Source organism: Furipterus horrens, unplaced genomic scaffold (assembly GCF_987537825.1).
Source record: "Furipterus horrens unplaced genomic scaffold, mFurHor1.1.pri manual_scaffold_10, whole genome shotgun sequence".
Classification (NCBI taxonomy): domain Eukaryota; kingdom Metazoa; phylum Chordata; class Mammalia; order Chiroptera; family Furipteridae; genus Furipterus; species Furipterus horrens.
In genome coordinates this window covers 73,933,672-73,952,682 of record NW_028327180.1, presented here as the reverse complement: position 1 = coordinate 73,952,682, position 19,011 = coordinate 73,933,672, and the positions used below count along the sequence as shown (strand labels likewise).

Below are 19,011 nucleotides of genomic sequence, written 5' to 3'. Positions count from 1 at the left end.
TGTTTAAAGGGCCCCCACAGTTCTAAAATATCCCAGAGACCCACTCACTCTGGGAATAATGGCCAGGACAACAGCTAGAGAGGCGCCAGTCCCACACAGAAGTAGGAGAAGTGCCTGGAAAAGGGATGAGTGCTGAGCAAGCGGCATTGTTCCCTCTCAGACCCCTTCCCACATACAGCGCCACAACGTGGTGAAATGGGTCACCCTGTACTGACAAATACCTAAGGCTCTGCCCCTTACAATATAACAGGTGCGACAGCTCTACGTAATACACAGAGGCAAACAAACACAGGACCCTGTCAAAATGAGGAGACAGGGAAGTATGGCTCAAAAGAGGGAACAGATCAAGGTTCCAGAGAACTAATAAACAAGGACATAGCCAACCTAACAGATGTACAGTTCAAAACACTAGTGATAAAGATGCTCACAGACTTGACAGATATGCTTAAGTATGGCAAATGCATAAGGGAATAAGTGAAAGCTATGCTAAATGAAACGAAGGAAAATCCACACAAAACCAATGGTGAAGAGAAGGAAACCAGAGTTCAAATCAATGACTTGGAATATAAGGAAGACAAAAACAGTCAACCAGTACAAAATGAAGAAACAAGAATTTTTTTAAAATGAGAAGAGGATTAGGAACCCCTGGGACAACTTTAAACATGCCAACATCCAAATCATAGGGGTGCCAGGAGAAGAGGAAGAGCAAAAAATTGAAGGCTTGTGTGAAAAAATAATGAAGGAAAACTTCCCAAATTTGGTGAAGGAAATAGACATATAAGTCCAGAAAGCACAGAGAGTCCCGAACAAGCTAGACCCAAAAAGGACCACATCAAGACACATCATAATTAAAATGCCAAAGGTGAAAGATAGAGAGAATCTTACAAGCAGCAAGAGAAAATCAGAGCGGTTCCTAGAAGACTATCAGCTGATTTCTCAAAAGAAACTGCAGGCAAGAAAGGACTGGCAAGAAGTATTCAAAGTGATAAAAAGCAAGGACCTACAACCAAGATTACTCTATCCAGCAAAGCTATCATTTAGAATGGAAGGGCAGATAAAGTGCTTCATAGACAAGGTAAAGCTAAAGGAGTTCATCATCACCAAGCCTTTATTACATGAAATGTTAAAGGGACTTGCTTAAAAAAAGAAGATAAAAACTATGAACATTAAAATGACAACAAACTCACAGCTATCAACAACAGAATCTAAAAAAACAAAAACAAAAACAAACTAAGAAAACAACCAGAACAGGAACAGAATCATAGATGTGGGGATAATTTGGAGGATTATCAGCTGGCAGGGGGAAGGGGGAGAAATGGGGAAATGGTGGAGGGATTAAGAAGCATAATTGGTAGGTACAAAATAGACACGAAGAAATTAAGAATAATATCGGAAAGGGTGAAGCTAAAGAACTTATAAGCACAACCCATAGACATGAACTAAGGGGGGTAGGACTGCTGGAGGGAAGGGGGTTACTGGGAAGAGGGGAGAAAAGAGAAAAGAAATTGGGACTACTCTAATAACATAATCAATAAAATATACATAAAAGGAAGAGTTGTTCACCACATAAAATTTTTTTAATGTGTTTTATTGATTACAGTGTTACATTTGTTCCAATTTCCCTTCCCTCTGCTCCCCTCCACCCAGTGGCCCCCCTCCCTCCCCTTGTCCCCCCCCTTTTAGTCTATGTCCATTGGTTGTGCATATAGTTCTTCTCAACCTCTGTCTATTCCATTCCCTCCTATGATGTTTCTTAATTCCTATATTATCTCCCTCCCTCTCCCCCTTCCCTGCTGACTTCCCCCCAATATGCTCCCCATACTTATAGTTCTTTTTCCACTCTCATTGCCTATTTAGTTTGCCTTTGTTTGAATTCCTTAGCTTCTGTTGTTGTTTCTTGTGATGCAGTTTTCATTTTAGTGTTCATAGTTTTGATCCTCCTTTTTCTAAACCAGTCCTTTTAACATCTCATATAACAGTGGTTTGGATCTAATGAACTCTTTCAGTTTTATTTTGTCCTGGAAACACTTTCTCTGCCCTTCTATTCTGAATGACAGCTTCGCTGGATAAAGTATTCGTGGTTGTAGGTTTTGGATTTTCATTACTTTGAATATTTCTTGCCAGTCCCTTCTTGCCTGCAGGGTCTCCCTTGAGAAGTCAGCTGATAGTCTAATTGGGACCCCTTTGTACATGATTCTTTTCTTCTCTCTTGCTGCTTTTAAGATTCTCTCTTTATCTTTAACTTTTGACATTTTGATTATAATGTGTCTTGGAGTGGTTCTCCCTGGGTCCAGTTGTTTTGGAACTCTCTGTGCTTCCTGGACCTGTAAGTCTATTTCCTTCCCCAAGTTTGGGAAGTTCTGCTTTATTATATTTTCACTTAATTTTTCAATTTCTAGTTCTTCTTCTTCGCCTTCTGGCAATCCGATCACCCGTATGTTGGATCTCTTATAGCTGTCCCAGAGGTTTCTGATCCTCTCATCATTTTCCTTGCTTCCCGTTTCCTCTCTCTGCACTGGTTGACTGTTCCTTCTCTATGTTCTGGTTTGTTGATTTGAACTCTGGATTTTATTTCCTCACCATCTGTCTCGTATGTGGTTTTGTTCCTTTCAGTATGAGTGTTTTTCGCTTCTTTCTCATCTTTTTCCAGATCTTTTGTTAATTCTGTAAGCCACCTGATAACAATGGCCCTTAACTGAGCCTCTGACAGGTTTCTTATTTGTTCATCTGTCAGATTCTTCATCTGTTGCCTGGTGAGCTGCACCACCGGGATTTCTATAGTTGTCTGCCTCATTTTGACAGATGCGTTTTGTTTTCTTGGGCCGGCTATAGGGGGCAGTGCCTGTATACTCGTCACAACCCAGCGGCTGGCGGTGGTCCAGCAACCTTTCTCGCCGCGCTGTGGTGCTTTGTCATCACTGCCCAGCGATCAGTGGTGATCCACAACCTATTTTGCAGCGCTGTGGCGCTTTGTGTGGGGGCGGGGGTCCAAGATAGATTCCCGCAGTTATTCCACTAGGAGACTGGGATCTGTCCTCCCGCCCTCTGGGCCTCACTGTTTGAGGTGATGCGGTGGTTACTTTTCCCAGCGTTGGGGTCGCAAGCTGCGGGGGCTAGACGGCAGCTGAGATTGCTCTCCCTGCCGCTGTCCCTGGTGCTACCGCAAACAGCACCGCCCCCTTTCGCTCTTCTTACCCGCCCAAAGGGCGCTGCTGGTTTATAACTTCATACGTTGGGCTTCCCTGTAGCTTTATTTTCTGGAATTTCTAGTTATCTTTTGTTTTGAAGTAGTTGTATTCCTCTCTAGTTGTAGAAGGAGACCGAGCGTGTCCGTCTAAGCCTCCATCTTGGCCGGAAGTCTCTCACCACATAAACTTATTAAAGTTTGTTTATATACAGGTGAGGTAAATTGTAATTATTAAATTTTTATCCCCAGACGTTGTAATACCTTGGTAAATATTAATGGTGTGACTAAACTTTTTTACTGGACACTATGAATGCAGAATATTGCAGAGAAACTAGTAGAGAAAAGTTGTGTCTAAAGGATCATGACCTTAGGAAAAAATTTCATCTTTGTGATCCCTCTGGAGATAGAGACAGAGTTATTCAAGATAAGGCTTGGCAAAACCTTTAATTTCTCTTATAATAAACTGATGTACATTATAGCCAATATCAGTGCACATACATATTCAGTCTCTTTTTTATTTCTTTCTCAGCAACTTAATAACTGACTTGTTGAGATCACTTGATTCAGCAGTATGCTAATGAGATAAAATTGATGAGTTTAATTCCTTTTTAGCTCAGGTGGCCATGAACTGTACCTCTAAACTTAGCAAACATGAGCTGTCGAATGACCCCAGAGAAATTGTGTTTGGCTCAGAACAAATCTATCAATGTTACAAAAGATAATGCTTTACTGAGTATGTGTCAGAACCTTCATCTTTGTATTCAAGGACAACACATTAATTTTCACAGAGAAAGACTAAATTGATTTGTTTAATGTCTCACAGTGAATCTTTGGGGCAATCAAGAATAGATGCTTGGAAAGTTCAATATATTATACTTGTTCAGATTGACCTTACTTATGTTATACAGTTACACATAACACAGTCTTTGTCCAACCTCATGATATATACTCAATCAATCTTGCTTTTTTATAGCCAATAAATAGAAAACTGGGAACAGAAACTATTTTAGTTTCTAATTGCCTATGGAAGAGCTCTTACCTGAGGACAAGCTAGTGAAAACAAAATTAGTCCCAACTCAAAAATACTAATTTAATATTCCCAGAATAAAGCGATCTGAAGCAAGTTATGCAATTCATTGAGAGAAACCCACAAAGCAGTGACAGAGCTTTATTTAGTAGATGCTACCGCTCACTAAACTACATCCAAATTTTTAATGTGATCTGACATCTGACAAGGCCACAATAATAAGGTATGTGCCTCATTATCATCCAAGAATATTCAGAGGAGAGAAAAAGAATGATGAAACACAACGTTAACATGAAAATTTATCAGACTAAGAATGAGCATGAATAAATCTCCAGTTTCAATTGGAAATAGGAATGGCTCAAATTATAGCAGAACCAAATAAAAAAAATTTTAAATTATTTTAAGATATTTGTTGAGGGGAGTAAGGGGACTAAATGGGAAAGGAAAAATACAATAATGATAAAAAACAAAGATATCCATTTGTAAAGAAATGTAAAGTTTTGATGTCTGATATTTCAGAGTAGAGGGAAAAAACTATGCTCTTAGAAAGGATTAAAATTCAAAACTTCCAAAGTAGAGGTACAGGAGACAGGGGTGGGAGAGGAAGTTAGTTTAATGGCAAAGAGTGCAAGCTATGAAAGAAAATTGCCTAGGTTCAATTCCTAGCTCTGTCACTTGGTAGATGTGTGGTTTTGGCAGGTTTTCTTAATCTCTCTGTTCTTCAAGTTTCTCATCTGCAAAATAATAGAACTTACTTATAAGGTTGTTTTAAGGACTTCATGAGCTAATATATACAGTGTTTACACAATGCTAGGTACATAATAAGAGCATTATGTAAACATTCCACTTTTGAATAAAGGATATACAAAGATCAACATCAATGGTGATATTTTAATGAGAGAATTAAGAAGAAATCTGATACTGGTATGCAATCTCTTATCCCAAATCCATGGGACCAGGTTTTTAAATTAAATCTTTTAAAATATTTTAGGAGTTTAATATATTATGCTGTCTATAGTTTCCGTAACATGTGTTGTCCTGGGCAGCAGTCCTTAATCAAACACATTTCCACAATGAAATGCATCAATAGTCACACGAACTAGAACAAATGAAGACTTTAGAGTCATATCAGTTCCAGTTTTTCCAATCAAACAAATTAAGAAAAAAAGTTTTTGGATTTAGAAATTGCAGATACATTATTGTGAAGCTTTGTCTGTAGAACCATAAATTTTATCGTATTAAATAATAAAATAAATAATCCTGGGAAATATAGAACAATGGTGATATTAACTGAAATTTTTTTCCTGAAAACCTAATGACTGCCCAGAAAACCTAATGAGTTTCTTTTTTCTCTTAAAAAAAAGATGTATATGTAGTTTTCACATGGGCTATTACCTGGTTTGTACTTTGGGATTTCATGTTCATAAATTGTTCACAACACCTGAAACGTCTCCCCAGATATTCCCATAACTATTTCAGGTCTCCACTCAAATGTTACTCCCTCTTCAGAGAGGCTTTCTTGATGATACTATTTAATATATCAGGTGGGAGGCATGCAAACCCACAGTCACACACAATTACACAGAAAAATTCTTTCCCCTTTCCTTGTTTTTTTTCTAGCACTTATCACTATACAGCATTATATTATATATTTGTTTACCTTTCTTACTAGACTGGCAAACCATGACAGCAGGAATTTGTTTTGTTTGAGCATTTAGAACAATGTCTGGCAAAGAGGCATTTGATAGATACTATTCAATAAATGACTCAAGAAAATAAGGCTGACATAAACAGCAGTGGGTCCCAAGAACTAGTTCTAATATAGCAAGTAATATCTACTTTAAAAAAGGAAATTTAAGGCAAATAAAAAAAGAAAAATCATCTAAACATCAGCTCTAATGTGTTTATGTAATATGTATATTAATGGGATTCCAAAAAAGTAATTAAAAACATTTTTATACATATACCTATCAAGTAAACATAAGTATCCAAGAATATTCAGAGGAAAGGAAAAGGATGAGGAAACACACGTTAACATGAAAATTTAGCAGACTAAGCAAGTAAAAACTAGTTAAATTTACATTTACATTTAATAATTAATTTTAAGTATTTAAGTTAACAAGAAAAAGTATACTTGAGAAAAAATACTATAGCACAAAACAATAAAACATTTACTTTGCATCCCCCCCCCACAAAACACACATTTTACTCACTATAGAAAGAAACCCAACTAACCGATCTTCATCTAAGTGCAAAGTGCTAGTACATTCAGTTGTAAAAATGGCCTAAATTAGCTTCAGAGAGCAGTGGTATCTTGCTGTATATAAGTACCTTGTTATATGTATTTAGTATTGCTCCAGGTAGTAAAATGGCACCATAATGTGCAACAACGTTCAATAATACTTTCCAGTCCAGTAAACCCACTCTCGGAAAGGTCCAGCTCTAACCTCTACATCTCTAACCTCATCCATATATTAGTTGTGACTTGGGAATTACTTTTAAAGAGAAGGAAAGAAAAGCGAAAGGTGAAAATAAGAATTTAGGCCACATTCTTGGCAAAGCTATTAAGAATAACTACCGTTTTCAAATTACTATACCTGTATCCTATAAATTGGCATTTCATTGATAACGGTTAAAGGTAGGGTAATCATTTCAACATGTTACTTTTACTTTTGCACTTTTTTCTTTCCATTACTCTTAAACCAGGGGGAAAAACCCAAAACATAAAAATAAAAATATGCTCTAACAGCACTTTAATGGCTTTCAAACTGTGTTACCCCAGATAATGCAAGGATTTTCTATTAGACTTACTTGAAAAAAAAATAGAAATTGAGATCGTATTATGTTTCCCTTAGGAAGAGGGACCCCTGAAATAAGACAAGTTAGCACACACATCTGTGCCAGGTGTTGTTTCTTAACCAATGACTTCAGGATGGGAGGATGTGGTTAAAAGAGATGAAGCCAGACAACTCATACCAAGAAATATCAGAGGTTCAGTTAAAATCTAAAAATGAGATCAAGTTTTAATAATTAGTGGCCCATTTTGCTTTCAAGTTGCATATTATTATTTAGTGAGTTTCATCTGGATAAACACATTTAGGTGGTATTGTGGATAGGAGGATGAGGAGTAAATTTCCACAACTCTATCACCTCAGCAGAGAGGGTCCTGCTTATCTGCTTCTGAGAATTGGCTCACTATCATGTTAGCATTCAAGTTGTAAACCAAAGGGTCCGCTTCAATAACTCCTACACCAACAAAGAAAAAACTGCCCTTGTTTAAGTGAAAAATCCAAGATCGCTAGTATATTCTGTGTCAAGGCCTATATAAACTATACAAGTCTCGTGCTTCTGACCCTCGTAGTCAAGTCCCAAAACTGGAATAAAACCAGAGAAATGCCTGAGGAACCACTTCACACCCTAAACACGTGCAAACTTTGTTCAACAGAACACTTTACTGCCAAAAGGGAGTTGGCAGAAGTTTGGAGCCAAGGCCCCTAGGCTGCATGATTTGCTGGCACAAGAGAGCTTTAAAAATCTTAACATGATACTGCTGAGCTTGAATTCTACCAATTTGCTTGAGACTTCTTCCCCAGATTTGACTAGAGAAAGATGAAAACTGCTATCCAGAAAGACTTTATTAAGACTTATCCTCTATCCAGAACTAATTTAGCTTCCCACTGCTGATGGTCATACCTCTATATTCCTTGATGGTTATGTTTATGTTGTAAATCTATGCAGTCTATTTTGTAATGCATGTAAATTCAATTTTGTTTGGTTGCTTGGGTAAAGGGGTACAGGAGAACAAAATTAGTTATGACAAAGTTCTAGTTAGAAAGCATTTGCTCCGAATAACACCCATTTTTCACAGTTTATTACCCTCAAAAATGTAAAATTAAGATATAGAATATCTGTAATTGCTATTACTTTAGTTTATCTTCTCACTTCTCTGAGTTTAAGTGATCATTTATTTTGTATATAAACAATTTAGAAAGTGAGAAAATAAACCAGGAAGAGTTCTCTTCCACAAGGTTCAACAATAAACAAGGTCCTATTTGGGATCTTCATAAGCTTGATGAAATTTAATGAGGAAAACACCTAAATTTTATTTTTTTTCAAAAATTTTATTTAGTGAGAGAGAGAGGGAAAGGGAGGGAGAAAGAGAGGGAGGAAGAGAGGGAAAGAGACATCAGTGCCTCTCATAACTCCCAAGTGAGGACCCAGCCTGTAACCCAGGCATGTGCCCTGACTGGGAATCGAACCAGTGACTTTATGGTTTGCAGGCTGATGCTCAATCCACTGAGCCACACCAACCAGGGCTGAACCTAAAATTTAAAATTGTAGTTAGAATATGGGCAACTATACAACTAGCAATTTTAAAGTTATAAATGCTTGATAAATATGCAGTATTGAGAAACTATGGCTTGCTTTGGAAGGATATCTTGAGCTATGTTTCAATAAGAGATCAGGTTTACAGTAAAAAAAGCTCCTCATATAGCTTAAAAAGGGGGTTTTGGGAAACTCTCAAATCTTTTTCTTTAGTCCACCCATGTATTTTAATAATTACTCTGAAAGCCTTCATTTTTCCTCTTCTAGAACCTCCTAAGTATTCCAATTCTCAGCTATGATTTTCTGTTTTCACTGGCTTCTAATCTCCACAATATAGTTGGAAGCATTTAGGACAAAACACTTTAGGATATCAAGTTGTAGAAGACTGTAATTTAAAAGATATTTATATAGTAGTGCTGCCACCTAAAGATGGCGTGAATAAAGAAGCAATTCAAAAGAAATGACCCATCATTCTTAAACCTGTCTCATTTTCTCACCTCTAACTAGGGATTAATAAACATTATTTTGTTAGTATGGAAGTTGAATCGTTTCACAATAACTTAGTGCTGAGCTGCAATTCTCTATGGTAGAAAATTTCAAACCTTTTAGTCCTCTATGACTTGGGGTCTCCAGGAATATCTCCCCAATCTTCTTTCTCTCAGACATTAGGCACTGCCTATTGTACACGGTTGGGGGGGGGGGGGCATCAAGCTATCTGGAAGTAAACATTTGAAGGATTTCTGTGACAGACTCCTTGCAACTGAACTAACTTGTACTTTTGTAACTCAATTTTCTCATCTATATAGTAGGGTTAATTTCACTTTGCTCCTACTTGCTTCGCAGGTTAACTAGATATGCTTCTTGGAAAAAGTCCTATGATAAGTGAGTTTAAAAAGTCTACTATTGCCTAATAAAAGTGTATCCTGTGGTGTACTGCAAAGTAACTTAAAAGGAAATATACTCAGTTAAGTAAGTTAGGACAGTGGCTAAGTTTTCCTAACTCACAGATTGACGTCTCTGAGATTCTATTTATTTTGCAGCCGATAATTTTTAACTGATCCACCGTTATGTACTCAGTGCTGCAGAATAGAAATGTGACAGCATACAAAGCGAGGGGAAAAGTTGCTGTGCACCAAAAATCTTGTCTTAAAGGAAATGAAGTTCAGCATTGACTTACTCCCTCTCAACCCAAAGACACATAAATAATATTTATCAGCGTTTTGTCCTTAGTCACAGTCCCTCAAAAGGGCCCAGTTTCACCTACACGGTGTGGGAGGCTGGGCAGCAACCCTACGCTTCCTGTCAAGGATTCCTGAGGCTAGAGCCTAAACGTGGTCTAGCCACTTTCTTCTTTATGCTAATTTTGCCCTTCTAGCCTCTCAAGACAGGCGGCTTAAGGCCAAGGTGAGACCCTCCCAGGAGATAAAAGGCCCTTTGCCTCCAAAGAGATGGGGGCGGAACAACGGCCAGAGAGGGGCGTGGGGGAGAAGGTGACGCAGTGCTAGCAGCACCAACTACGACGCTGAGGGCCCTAAGCTGGAACTGACGCAGGCCCTACAAGGCTGTATTACTGCCTGAGCCTGGCTTCGGCCTTCAAAGCCCAAGGAGGGATAAGTCCTCCAGTGTCCGCTCCCCGCGGCGGGTGGAGGAAGCGTGGGCAAAGAGGCCGCAAGTAGCCCCCTTCTCAGACTCGCCTCGAGGCCTGGGCCGCTGACTGTTGACGAGCCAACGGCGGAGAGGGCGCGCGCACGCGCGAGATGGGGGCGGAGGGAGCGAGCTCGGCGGCCGCCGCGGCAACTAAAACCGAGGAACGCGAGGGCGGAGGGCGCGAGCCACGGAAGGCAGGGGAGTGGTGGGGGAGGGATGGTGGGTAGCGCGGAGCGCGCGCTGACGTCGCCCGGAGTCACGCACGGAGCGCCGGGTTACGCGCCGACGTCTGGCTGCCACGACTTGCCGTCTGCGGCGGCGGCGGCGAGCGGATCCCGCAGGGGAAGGAGGAGGAGGAGGAGGAGGAGGGAGAGCGAAGGGGGCTGCGAGTGAGCGGGAGAAGCAGGGTGTGAGCGGGGCTTGCCCGCGGGAGGGAGGACGAGCGCGAGCCGAGCCAGCCATCCGAGCTGCCTCCTCCTCCTTCCCTCGGCGTCCCGCCCCCGCCTGCCGGCCCGCCCTCCTCCCTCCACAGCTAACAGCTCGAGTGAGGCGCAGCTCGGCTCGCGCCGCTGTCCAGGACAGGTGTGTGTGTGTGTGTGTGTGTGTGTGTGAGAGAGAGAGAGAGTGTGTGTGTGTGCGCGCGCGCGCGCGCGCGGTGGCGCGCGCCCCCTCCTCCTCTTTCCCCCTTCCTCGCGCCTGCCTAGCGCGCGCCCTCCCTCACCTGCGGCAGGACAGCGGCCGCCCGCCCGCCCGGGTAAGCCCCTCGCGACTTTTCCTGCTACCACTGCCACAGCTCGAGGTACCGCCCACTCCGTCCCTCTAATCGCCCTCTTACGCCCCAGGAATAATTACTGTACCGTTGTAGATATCCCCGCACCCTCCCTCCGGGGACCCTGGCAGTGCAGCAACGTCCCCCCCGACACACACACACCGTACCACACGAACGAAGTCCCTCCCTCCCACCTCCAAAAAAGAACAAAATCACACGCCCCTTAAAAGAAAGAAAACAATCCTACCTCCACAGGCGCTGGAGACCACCAATGGTGCCGTTTGCTTAGCAATTCCTAAACCCCATTTTCCCTGGCACCTTCTCCCGGGGTCTGGGACAGTGCGCCAAACGTGGCCGACACTCCCTGCACAGCAAACCTGGCAGGATGGGAGAGGAAGGAGGGTTCCGGGCTGCACTACCAACCCCTCCTCTCCTGTGTTCAAACCCCCACCACCACCACCACCACGCAATACATACACTCGCCCAGGGTGCGTTGTAAAAATAAAAAACAATACATTGATGCTGACATCGCACACGAAGCCAGGCCCAAGGATGGGTGGCCCAGGCAAGGCATTTTTACTGCCCCCGAAGAGCTAGGTCAGCTTAACAGCCTTCTCTGCCTTTGTCCGGGGGCAAAAGGAACTGTTGTGAAGCTGGAGGGGCTTCCCTTTGAGCTACGGTGGGTGCCAGAGGCGGCTGAGATGTCTGTAGGGAAAGGGACCGACCCCCCAAACATACCTGCCTTGGATAGAGAAAGGCCCAAGAGCCCGACTGGGGCAACTTACTTTGGTTCGTTGTTGTCTACCCCCTAGTAAATGCCAACTTCTTTTCGCTGTCACTGTGGACCCTCTGGGGGCTTCTAATTCGTTATTATCTGGGCCCTTTACGTTTCTGTCGGACTAAGTAGGCGCTTTGGGGCAGCTTTTTGCAGCGGTGTCTATGTTTGTGTCCAGTGTTCTTGGAAGGGAGGTCCCAGTGTTTACGATAGGCAGAATTTGATTTGACATCTTTTGGTAGACTGTCAGAGCAAAAAAGGAATTTTTTGATAACTCCAATATCCTCCCCTCAATGTTTCCTTACCAAACTGACGTTTGCGAATTGCGGTTTTGAGAATTGGAGTGTTGGCTAGTGTGTGGAGCAAGTTGCTGATTTCATTCCTTTGGGTACTAGTAAAACCATTTAAGTATCAGCCGGTAAAGAGGGAGCTGTTGACATTTGCATCGCTTCTGTTTGGACCTTTTGGGTACAAAAAATGTTGGATTTTCTGAAAATTTTTATCGAATTTAGAATGTGTGATACGTTTATTTAAGCTTTCAGTGAATGTTTAAAATGGAAACATTTTGTGAAATGCGAGGATTGTATCACAGGGATTGTTCTCTTCAGATTTTAATGTTTAATTCATATCTTTAACCCTAAACATTAAAATAGCATTGAAGAGGCATAATTTTAAAGTTCAAGTGAGCTATAGAAAGGGGATACACGTTTTTAAAAGTGATTGGTGAAATACTATTACTATTAGTCTTTGTTGTTGTTAAATGTTAACGTCTACTTGAGGGTGTCCCTTAATTTTTCTGGTAGATAGCCATGAGAAGAAGTGAGTAATTCCTCCAATTTGAACACTTGCTGTAAAACATTCCAGTTAATTTTAGTAATTTGGATTTTGAAGATAATTGTCTGGTTTAAAATAGGCTTCTAACCTAAGCAGCACTTAAAAACACAAGTCTTAATGTTCTCGTTCTTTTTATTTTGGAAATCTGCAATTCTGCAAAATATTAATCAGCATATTGTTTCTATTGGAAACTATATTCAAAAGGGTTTATTACCCAGAAGTAGATTCCCTCTCTCCAAGTTTGTTTTATAAATGTGTGTTAATCTTTACTTTTAAAAACCAAAGCTGAATTAAGTTATTTCAGAACCTGTAGCTCAGGCTGAGGAAAATTGAGGCTTTTTCCCCTCTTGTCTACGTAATGTCTGTTTCACTTGCAAACAATTTTTTGTTGGTAAGAGTTTGTTAAAGACATAAAGATAATGGGATTAAAAACAAAGTAATCTATTCTTTTCAAAATATGTGTGTAGTGTTAATAAAAGCACAAGAAACCTAGAGACATTTATCATTTTTAAAAATTAAGCAAACTTTGAGACAGGGAATTTTTTTAATTTTTTCATTAACACGGATATTTTGCTGCATATTAATATATTTCGTTTTCCCTTTGTCCTTCCTACATTATAAATTTCATTTTACAACTATTTGTTTTAAAGTTATATACTCAAGCAGCTAGACACTAAAACTGGCTTTTTCATTTACCAAGCTAGTATATTATTTAGGTAGATAACACATGGTTAGATGTCATTTTAAATCCACAAATTTTCTAATGGAGTATCAATGTTTGGATGCAAATCTAACTTTGAGATTCTAGTTAAGGTTCTAAGCTTTTTGTTTTAAGACTTTCTCTTCTCAGACTGCCTTTTTAAGGCTACTCTATCCTATAGTCTAAGGAAAGCTACCTTTCACCAACCTCCTCCCAGTTTGACCAAAAGCCCAGACTTACAGGCTTATCCTGAAACTAACGCTCCTATTTGAATAGTGAAAAATGTACTAAATATCCAATTTATCATTGAATTAGTTTGGAAAAGGCATTATTACTCTTGTTTGCTTGTTAGATACATTTAAAAAGTAGGTGAGAGGCTAGTTTATAATAGAAAATTTAAACATATATAATAAATATCATTAAATCAGTAAGTACATATTTATGCGGAGAGATCCAGGTCTCGGTCGTTTGATGATTTGAGCATAAAATTCCCAGTTTAAGCGAAGAAATGATATTTGTGTTTTGTCTAGAAACTTCATCAGTTGCCTCTGTACTAGGCAATTAAGAACTCGGTTCCTGGGGACACTTTATCAGAAAATCAGAGCATTCCCAAACTAAAACCACTTCAGAACCCCTGGACATAATCGTTTGGGATCGAGGGCAAGAAATTTAGACTCCAGAGGTGGTCCAAGTAGGCTGGCAGTTTAAAGCCCTAGTTTTTGTTTTTGTTTGTGTGTTTTGTCATGGGGGAAGCGATCATTATTAGCATGGAAGAGTGGCCGGACCGGCAGGCGCGTGCCCCTTCATAGCAATCCCGATGGCCTTATTGCTGCTTTGTGCCCTTCCGAGGGGGCGAAGTCTTGGTACAGCACACGATAAACCCTTGAGGAAGAACAGCGGCTCTTGTAGATCGGACTTCACTAAATCTTAGCTTGAGTTAAAAAGTGGAACCGTAATTCCCTGCAGAATTCTGTGCGGAGACCCTGCCGCTCAGCCTTTGCGTCCCTGTTTGGGGCCGGGGGTCTATCCAGGGTCCTGATCGCTACTGTGGGAACCTGGAGGAGCCTCTTCTAATTTACACATGTATTTTTTGTGTGTGGTGTGAAGTACGCTAACAGTTTCCTATGTCCCCTTCCTGACAGGGGAGGGAGTGCAGAAAAAATTAGCACTGAAAGGCTACTACGTGGTACTGGAGGATGTCCCTCAATCTAAGGGAAAATTCTTAATGGTGCCCAGTGACTGGATTTCTATCTCTTAGTGGGCCTCCCTAATAGACAGTCATTTCGATGACCACTGGACAGGTGGGTGATTCTAGAGCTGGCTCAAAGGACTACTGGGGTTTGCTCTTCCATAGCCGGGTGCTTTACCTTGTTTCTTCATCTGTAACGGGAGTAGCAAACGTCAGCCCAAAGCTGAAGTAGCTAATCCTGGGTAGAATGGGGGCCCTTGCTAAGAAAAAGGAAGCTGTGAGTACTTAGCAGGCAGATTTGCCCAGGATGTGAAGGGAAATATTAGGTGGCTTTGAGGGCTCAGGTATTGATAAGGTTTATGCCTTGGACTGGTCTGGGTTTCTTGATCACTAGTCCTCTTTTTATCCCTCTCTTTTCCAGGAAGCTTGGGCAATCACGTACTCAGTTGTCTCTGGGGCTAAGAGTGAAGGAGGCAAGTCTCTTTGTTTTGGGGAGTGGAGGATGTTCACTGGGAAGGGAACCATAGATGGGATAGGCATACTCTTCTCAGGATAGGGGTAGCACTGCATGCTTGAGAAAGTGAGGAACAGGGCTCTGAGCCCCTGTGGAAGGTAATGGGGGAGACATTGGCAGGGGGTCCTCTGCAGATAGGCCTTAGCTTTTTAGTTCTGTGAGGACTGCAGACTGCAGTGAGGTAGTTATTAGCATTTGCTCTATATCTGGGAGAAGGAAAATAGGCCTTAGATTTTGCCTCAAATCTAGAAAGAAAAAAATCAATGATTTTTGAAACCAGAGAGAACCCCTTTAGGTGTCACTGTCCAAAGACTCATTGGTTAACAAATGGTCGGTATCCTAGCTATCTACCTAAAAACCAGCGATCATTTAATGTTTTACTTTTTGAGAAGTGGGGGCTCTCGTTGACACTTAGGAGTTTCTGAGGGGTAAAATGGATGAGTGAACCTGCGTTAATGAATCCCGTAAGGAACTGCGTTTCCCAGGAAATTCCTGGCATTTTTAGCTCGTGAATATCCTAAAGCGTGCTTGGTTTTCTCCTTTCTGGGTCCTTCCAGAGAGGAAGAGTGGGCTAGGGTCTGAAGGCTCCGTAGGGCCTGGTTCATCCGCAGAGCTGGCCGGCAACCCAGGCTGGGCTCAGCCCTGAGCAGGGTTGCCCCCCTTCCCCAAATCTCGGAAGGAGGAGGGGGAGGCAGGCAGGCAGTCTTGGCCCCAAAGGGGGCTGGTTGAAGGTTTGGGGGTGAGTGTGGGGTTTCTTTTTGATTGTTGCTTGGGGGGAAGGGCAGAGCCCGCGGGAAGAGGCATTGCGGGCACCCCGGCCCTAGTGCGGCTGCCGTCCTATGCTCAGCTCCCCCCCGCCGGTGAGTGCGCCCGCCCGACTGTGCGGGGCTGCGGTTGGGGGGAGGGGGGAGCGGGATCATCTGAGGCCAGAGTCGCTGCGTTGGGAGGGGGAGCGGCTAGAGCGAGGGGAGGGACCGGCTAGGTGTCTGCTGCTCCGTGCCACTGCTGCCGGCGCCCCAACCTCATCCCCGGCAGCCCCTTCTGCAGCTAAGGGTTACTGCCGCACCACCTCTCCTCTTCCTCACCCGCCTCTGCGGCCAGGGCTCTGCGGTAGGAGACAGCACAGCCTGGTGGTGTGTGGGGCCGTTCTGGGTTTGGGTCTGGGTCTTGTTGGGGTCCGCAGAGGAAGGGTTGGCCGTGACTCGGTGTCCCTCTCTGCAGCGGACTCAGTTGTGCTGCGCAGGCCCCTTCCCCCCACATCTCTCTTTGGGGTCACTGGAAAGTAGAGTTCAGGCCCACTCCCTATGCTTAGTATGGCAGCCCTCTCCTCACCCCTAGTCCCCCAACTCCCCGGGCCAAGGCCGCCCAGGGTCTGGCCAACAGCGACAGCCACAGTGGTGGTGGCGGCGGCAGCTGCGACGCGGCGCGTCCTGCTTCCCCCACCCCCCCTCCCAGCCAGGGGTGTGGGGTGAGGGCCAGCGGGTGGGCGCCGCCTGGCGGGCGGGCGGCTGGGGGCTGGCAGTGGGGAGGGGGCGCAGGTCACGTGCCGGGGCAGCGGGTGGGCGCGTACAGTAGGGCGCCCTGCTACTGTACTGGGGAGTCAGTGCCCTGTTACCGGGTCTCGTCTGTCTCGTCTCTCCCGCAGATCTCGCGAGAGTGGCTGACTGGCTGTGGGGGTTGCGGCGGCAGCAGGCGGAGCCGGGGAGGGAAAGCAGCGGCGGCTGAGGAGACTGAGGCGGCGGCGGGCGGAGCGGCAGGCGGCGGCGAGGCGGCGAGGCGGCGGAGCGCAGCATCATGGCGGACCGAGACAGCGGCAGCGAGCAGGGTGGTGCGGCGCTGGGCTCGGGCGGCTCCCTGGGGCACCCGGGCTCAGGCTCGGGCTCCGGCGGGGGCGGTGGTGGCGGCGGGGGCGGCGGCGGCAGTGGCGGCGGAGGCGGCGGCGGGGCCCCGGGGGGGCTGCAGCATGAGACGCAGGAGCTGGCCTCCAAGCGGGTGGACATCCAGAACAAGCGCTTCTACCTGGACGTGAAACAGAACGCCAAGGGCCGCTTCCTGAAGATCGCTGAGGTGGGCGCGGGCGGCAACAAGAGCCGCCTTACTCTCTCCATGTCAGTAGCCGTGGAGTTCCGCGACTACCTGGGCGACTTCATCGAGCACTACGCACAGCTGGGCCCCAGCCAGCCACCCGACCTGGCCCAGGCGCAGGACGAGCCGCGCCGGGCGCTCAAGAGTGAGTTCCTGGTGCGCGAGAACCGCAAGTACTACATGGATCTCAAGGAGAACCAGCGCGGCCGCTTCCTGCGCATCCGCCAGACGGTCAATCGGGGGCCCGGCCTGGGCTCCACGCAGGGCCAGACCATTGCGCTGCCCGCACAGGGGCTCATCGAGTTCCGTGACGCTCTGGCCAAGCTCATCGACGACTACGGAGTGGAGGAGGAGCCGGCAGAGCTGCCCGAGGGCACCTCCTTGACTGTGGACAACAAGCGCTTCTTCTTCGATGTGGGCTCCAACAAGTACGGTGTGTTTATGCGAGTGAGCGAGGTGAAGCCCACCTACCGCAACTCCATCACCGTGCCCTACAAGGTGTGGGCCAAGTTCGGACACACCTTCTGCAAATACTCGGAGGAGATGAAGAAGATTCAAGAGAAGCAGAGGGAGAAGCGAGCTGCTTGTGAGCAGCTCCACCAGCAGCAGCAGCAGCAGCAGGAGGAGACCGCCGCTGCCACCCTGCTACTGCAGGGTGAGGAAGAAGGGGAAGAAGATTGATCAGACTTAATGGAAAAAAAACCCCACACATGCATACACACACACACACACACACACACACACACAGCCACACACAGAAAATATACTGTAAAGAGAGAAAATAAAAAATAAAAAGTAAAAAAAAAACAAAAAAAAAACTTAACTCCAAGGGAGCACCACCCACAGAACCTCCACCAACTGACAGTTTCTCTTCTTGACTTGCCACCCATCGCTGGATGTTGTCCACTTTATCCACCATATAAAACAGTAAGCAGCTGCTAAAACAAAAAACAAAAAATAGAAAAAGTAATAACATTATATGAACTGTGTTTCCTACTTGATTAAAAAATATAAAGAACTGAGTGTTTATTTCCCTAATTAACCAAGAACTTTTGTACACGTTTAAGCTATTATTATTAAAAGTGTTTGCAAAATGGTCAAGATTATAATATTGCTGAATTATATAAAAGTCCTTTTCATGTTGAGCTAACATTTGACTTTAGCACAAAAAAAGAGATATTTTAGAACACGTAAAATAATATTTTTAGTTTTTCTCATTTTGTTACCAAATTTCAAACCTTACATGGAGGTTATTATAGTATATTTGACACCCTATATACCTGTGATTAGAGATGTGTATATATATGAGGGCTAGGCATGCTGTGTGTCTGAGCTTTGTCTAAATGTTATGCAGAAGTTTGTAGAGTTAAAGGTACGTAGGTTTAATTCATGCAAGGTAAACAATAAGTGCTCTCTTTTATACAATATGCATTGCATCTGGACCTTAAACATATAAAAATGGTCAGTGAAACTTCTGTGAACATGAAGAAATTATTAAAAAAGGCATTTAAATGAAATTTGCTAAGTTGTGATTTTTACGGTTGGAACCAAAGTTATTCAAATAGCAAAAGGAAAAAGAAAAAGAGAGAAAAAGGAAATCTCCCATAATATTTTTCTGCATCTGTTTGCTTTGACTGAGTAGGCGTTTTGTCATTATTGTGTATATGAGATGTACTTGTATTGTTCATAATATATTTTTTTTATAATATGTAGAAAGATTTTAAAAACTTAACTAACGTGCAGCAATTTCCAGTGAACCTGTACTTGGACATCAGGTAGTGAGTCTATTTGTGTTCACTAGCACTGTCTCCTAAACTTGTAAGAGGCCTGAAGCTATCCTTTGGTTTTTGCCAGTGCTATTAACTTATGTAGACCTGTTAAAAAGCAGAGCAACACAATTACAGTTATCCTACTGAGCCATGGATTCTGAGTTTCATTTTAAAAGAGAAAGTCAAGTT

At 43.6% G+C, this 19,011-nt stretch overlaps 1 protein-coding gene across 3 annotated transcripts; it reads left to right on the top strand.

Annotated features, from left to right (window-relative positions):
* Nucleotides 1-10,464: 10,464 nt before the first annotated feature.
* On the top strand, nucleotides 10,465-18,154 carry PURA (purine rich element binding protein A). Of its 3 annotated transcripts, none has more exons than XM_090288188.1 (2): nucleotides 10,465-10,769; nucleotides 16,614-18,154. In XM_090288188.1, the coding sequence occupies exon 2, from the start codon at nucleotides 16,763-16,765 to the stop codon at nucleotides 17,732-17,734; it is 972 nt and encodes a 323-aa protein (XP_090144314.1). In that variant the 5' UTR covers nucleotides 10,465-10,769; nucleotides 16,614-16,762; the 3' UTR covers nucleotides 17,735-18,154. The 3 variants fall into 3 exon arrangements, with proteins under 3 accessions (XP_090144314.1, XP_090144315.1, XP_090144316.1); XM_090288189.1 differs by lacking the exon at nucleotides 10,465-10,769 and adding an exon at nucleotides 10,821-10,941; XM_090288190.1 differs by lacking the exon at nucleotides 10,465-10,769 and adding an exon at nucleotides 15,962-16,078.
* Nucleotides 18,155-19,011: the final 857 nt, after the last annotated feature.

Coding starts and splice junctions, on each gene's coding strand:
- PURA (XM_090288188.1), top strand. CDS start 16,763: ATGGCGGACCGAGACAGCGGCAGCGAGCAGGGTGGTGCGGCGCTGGGC.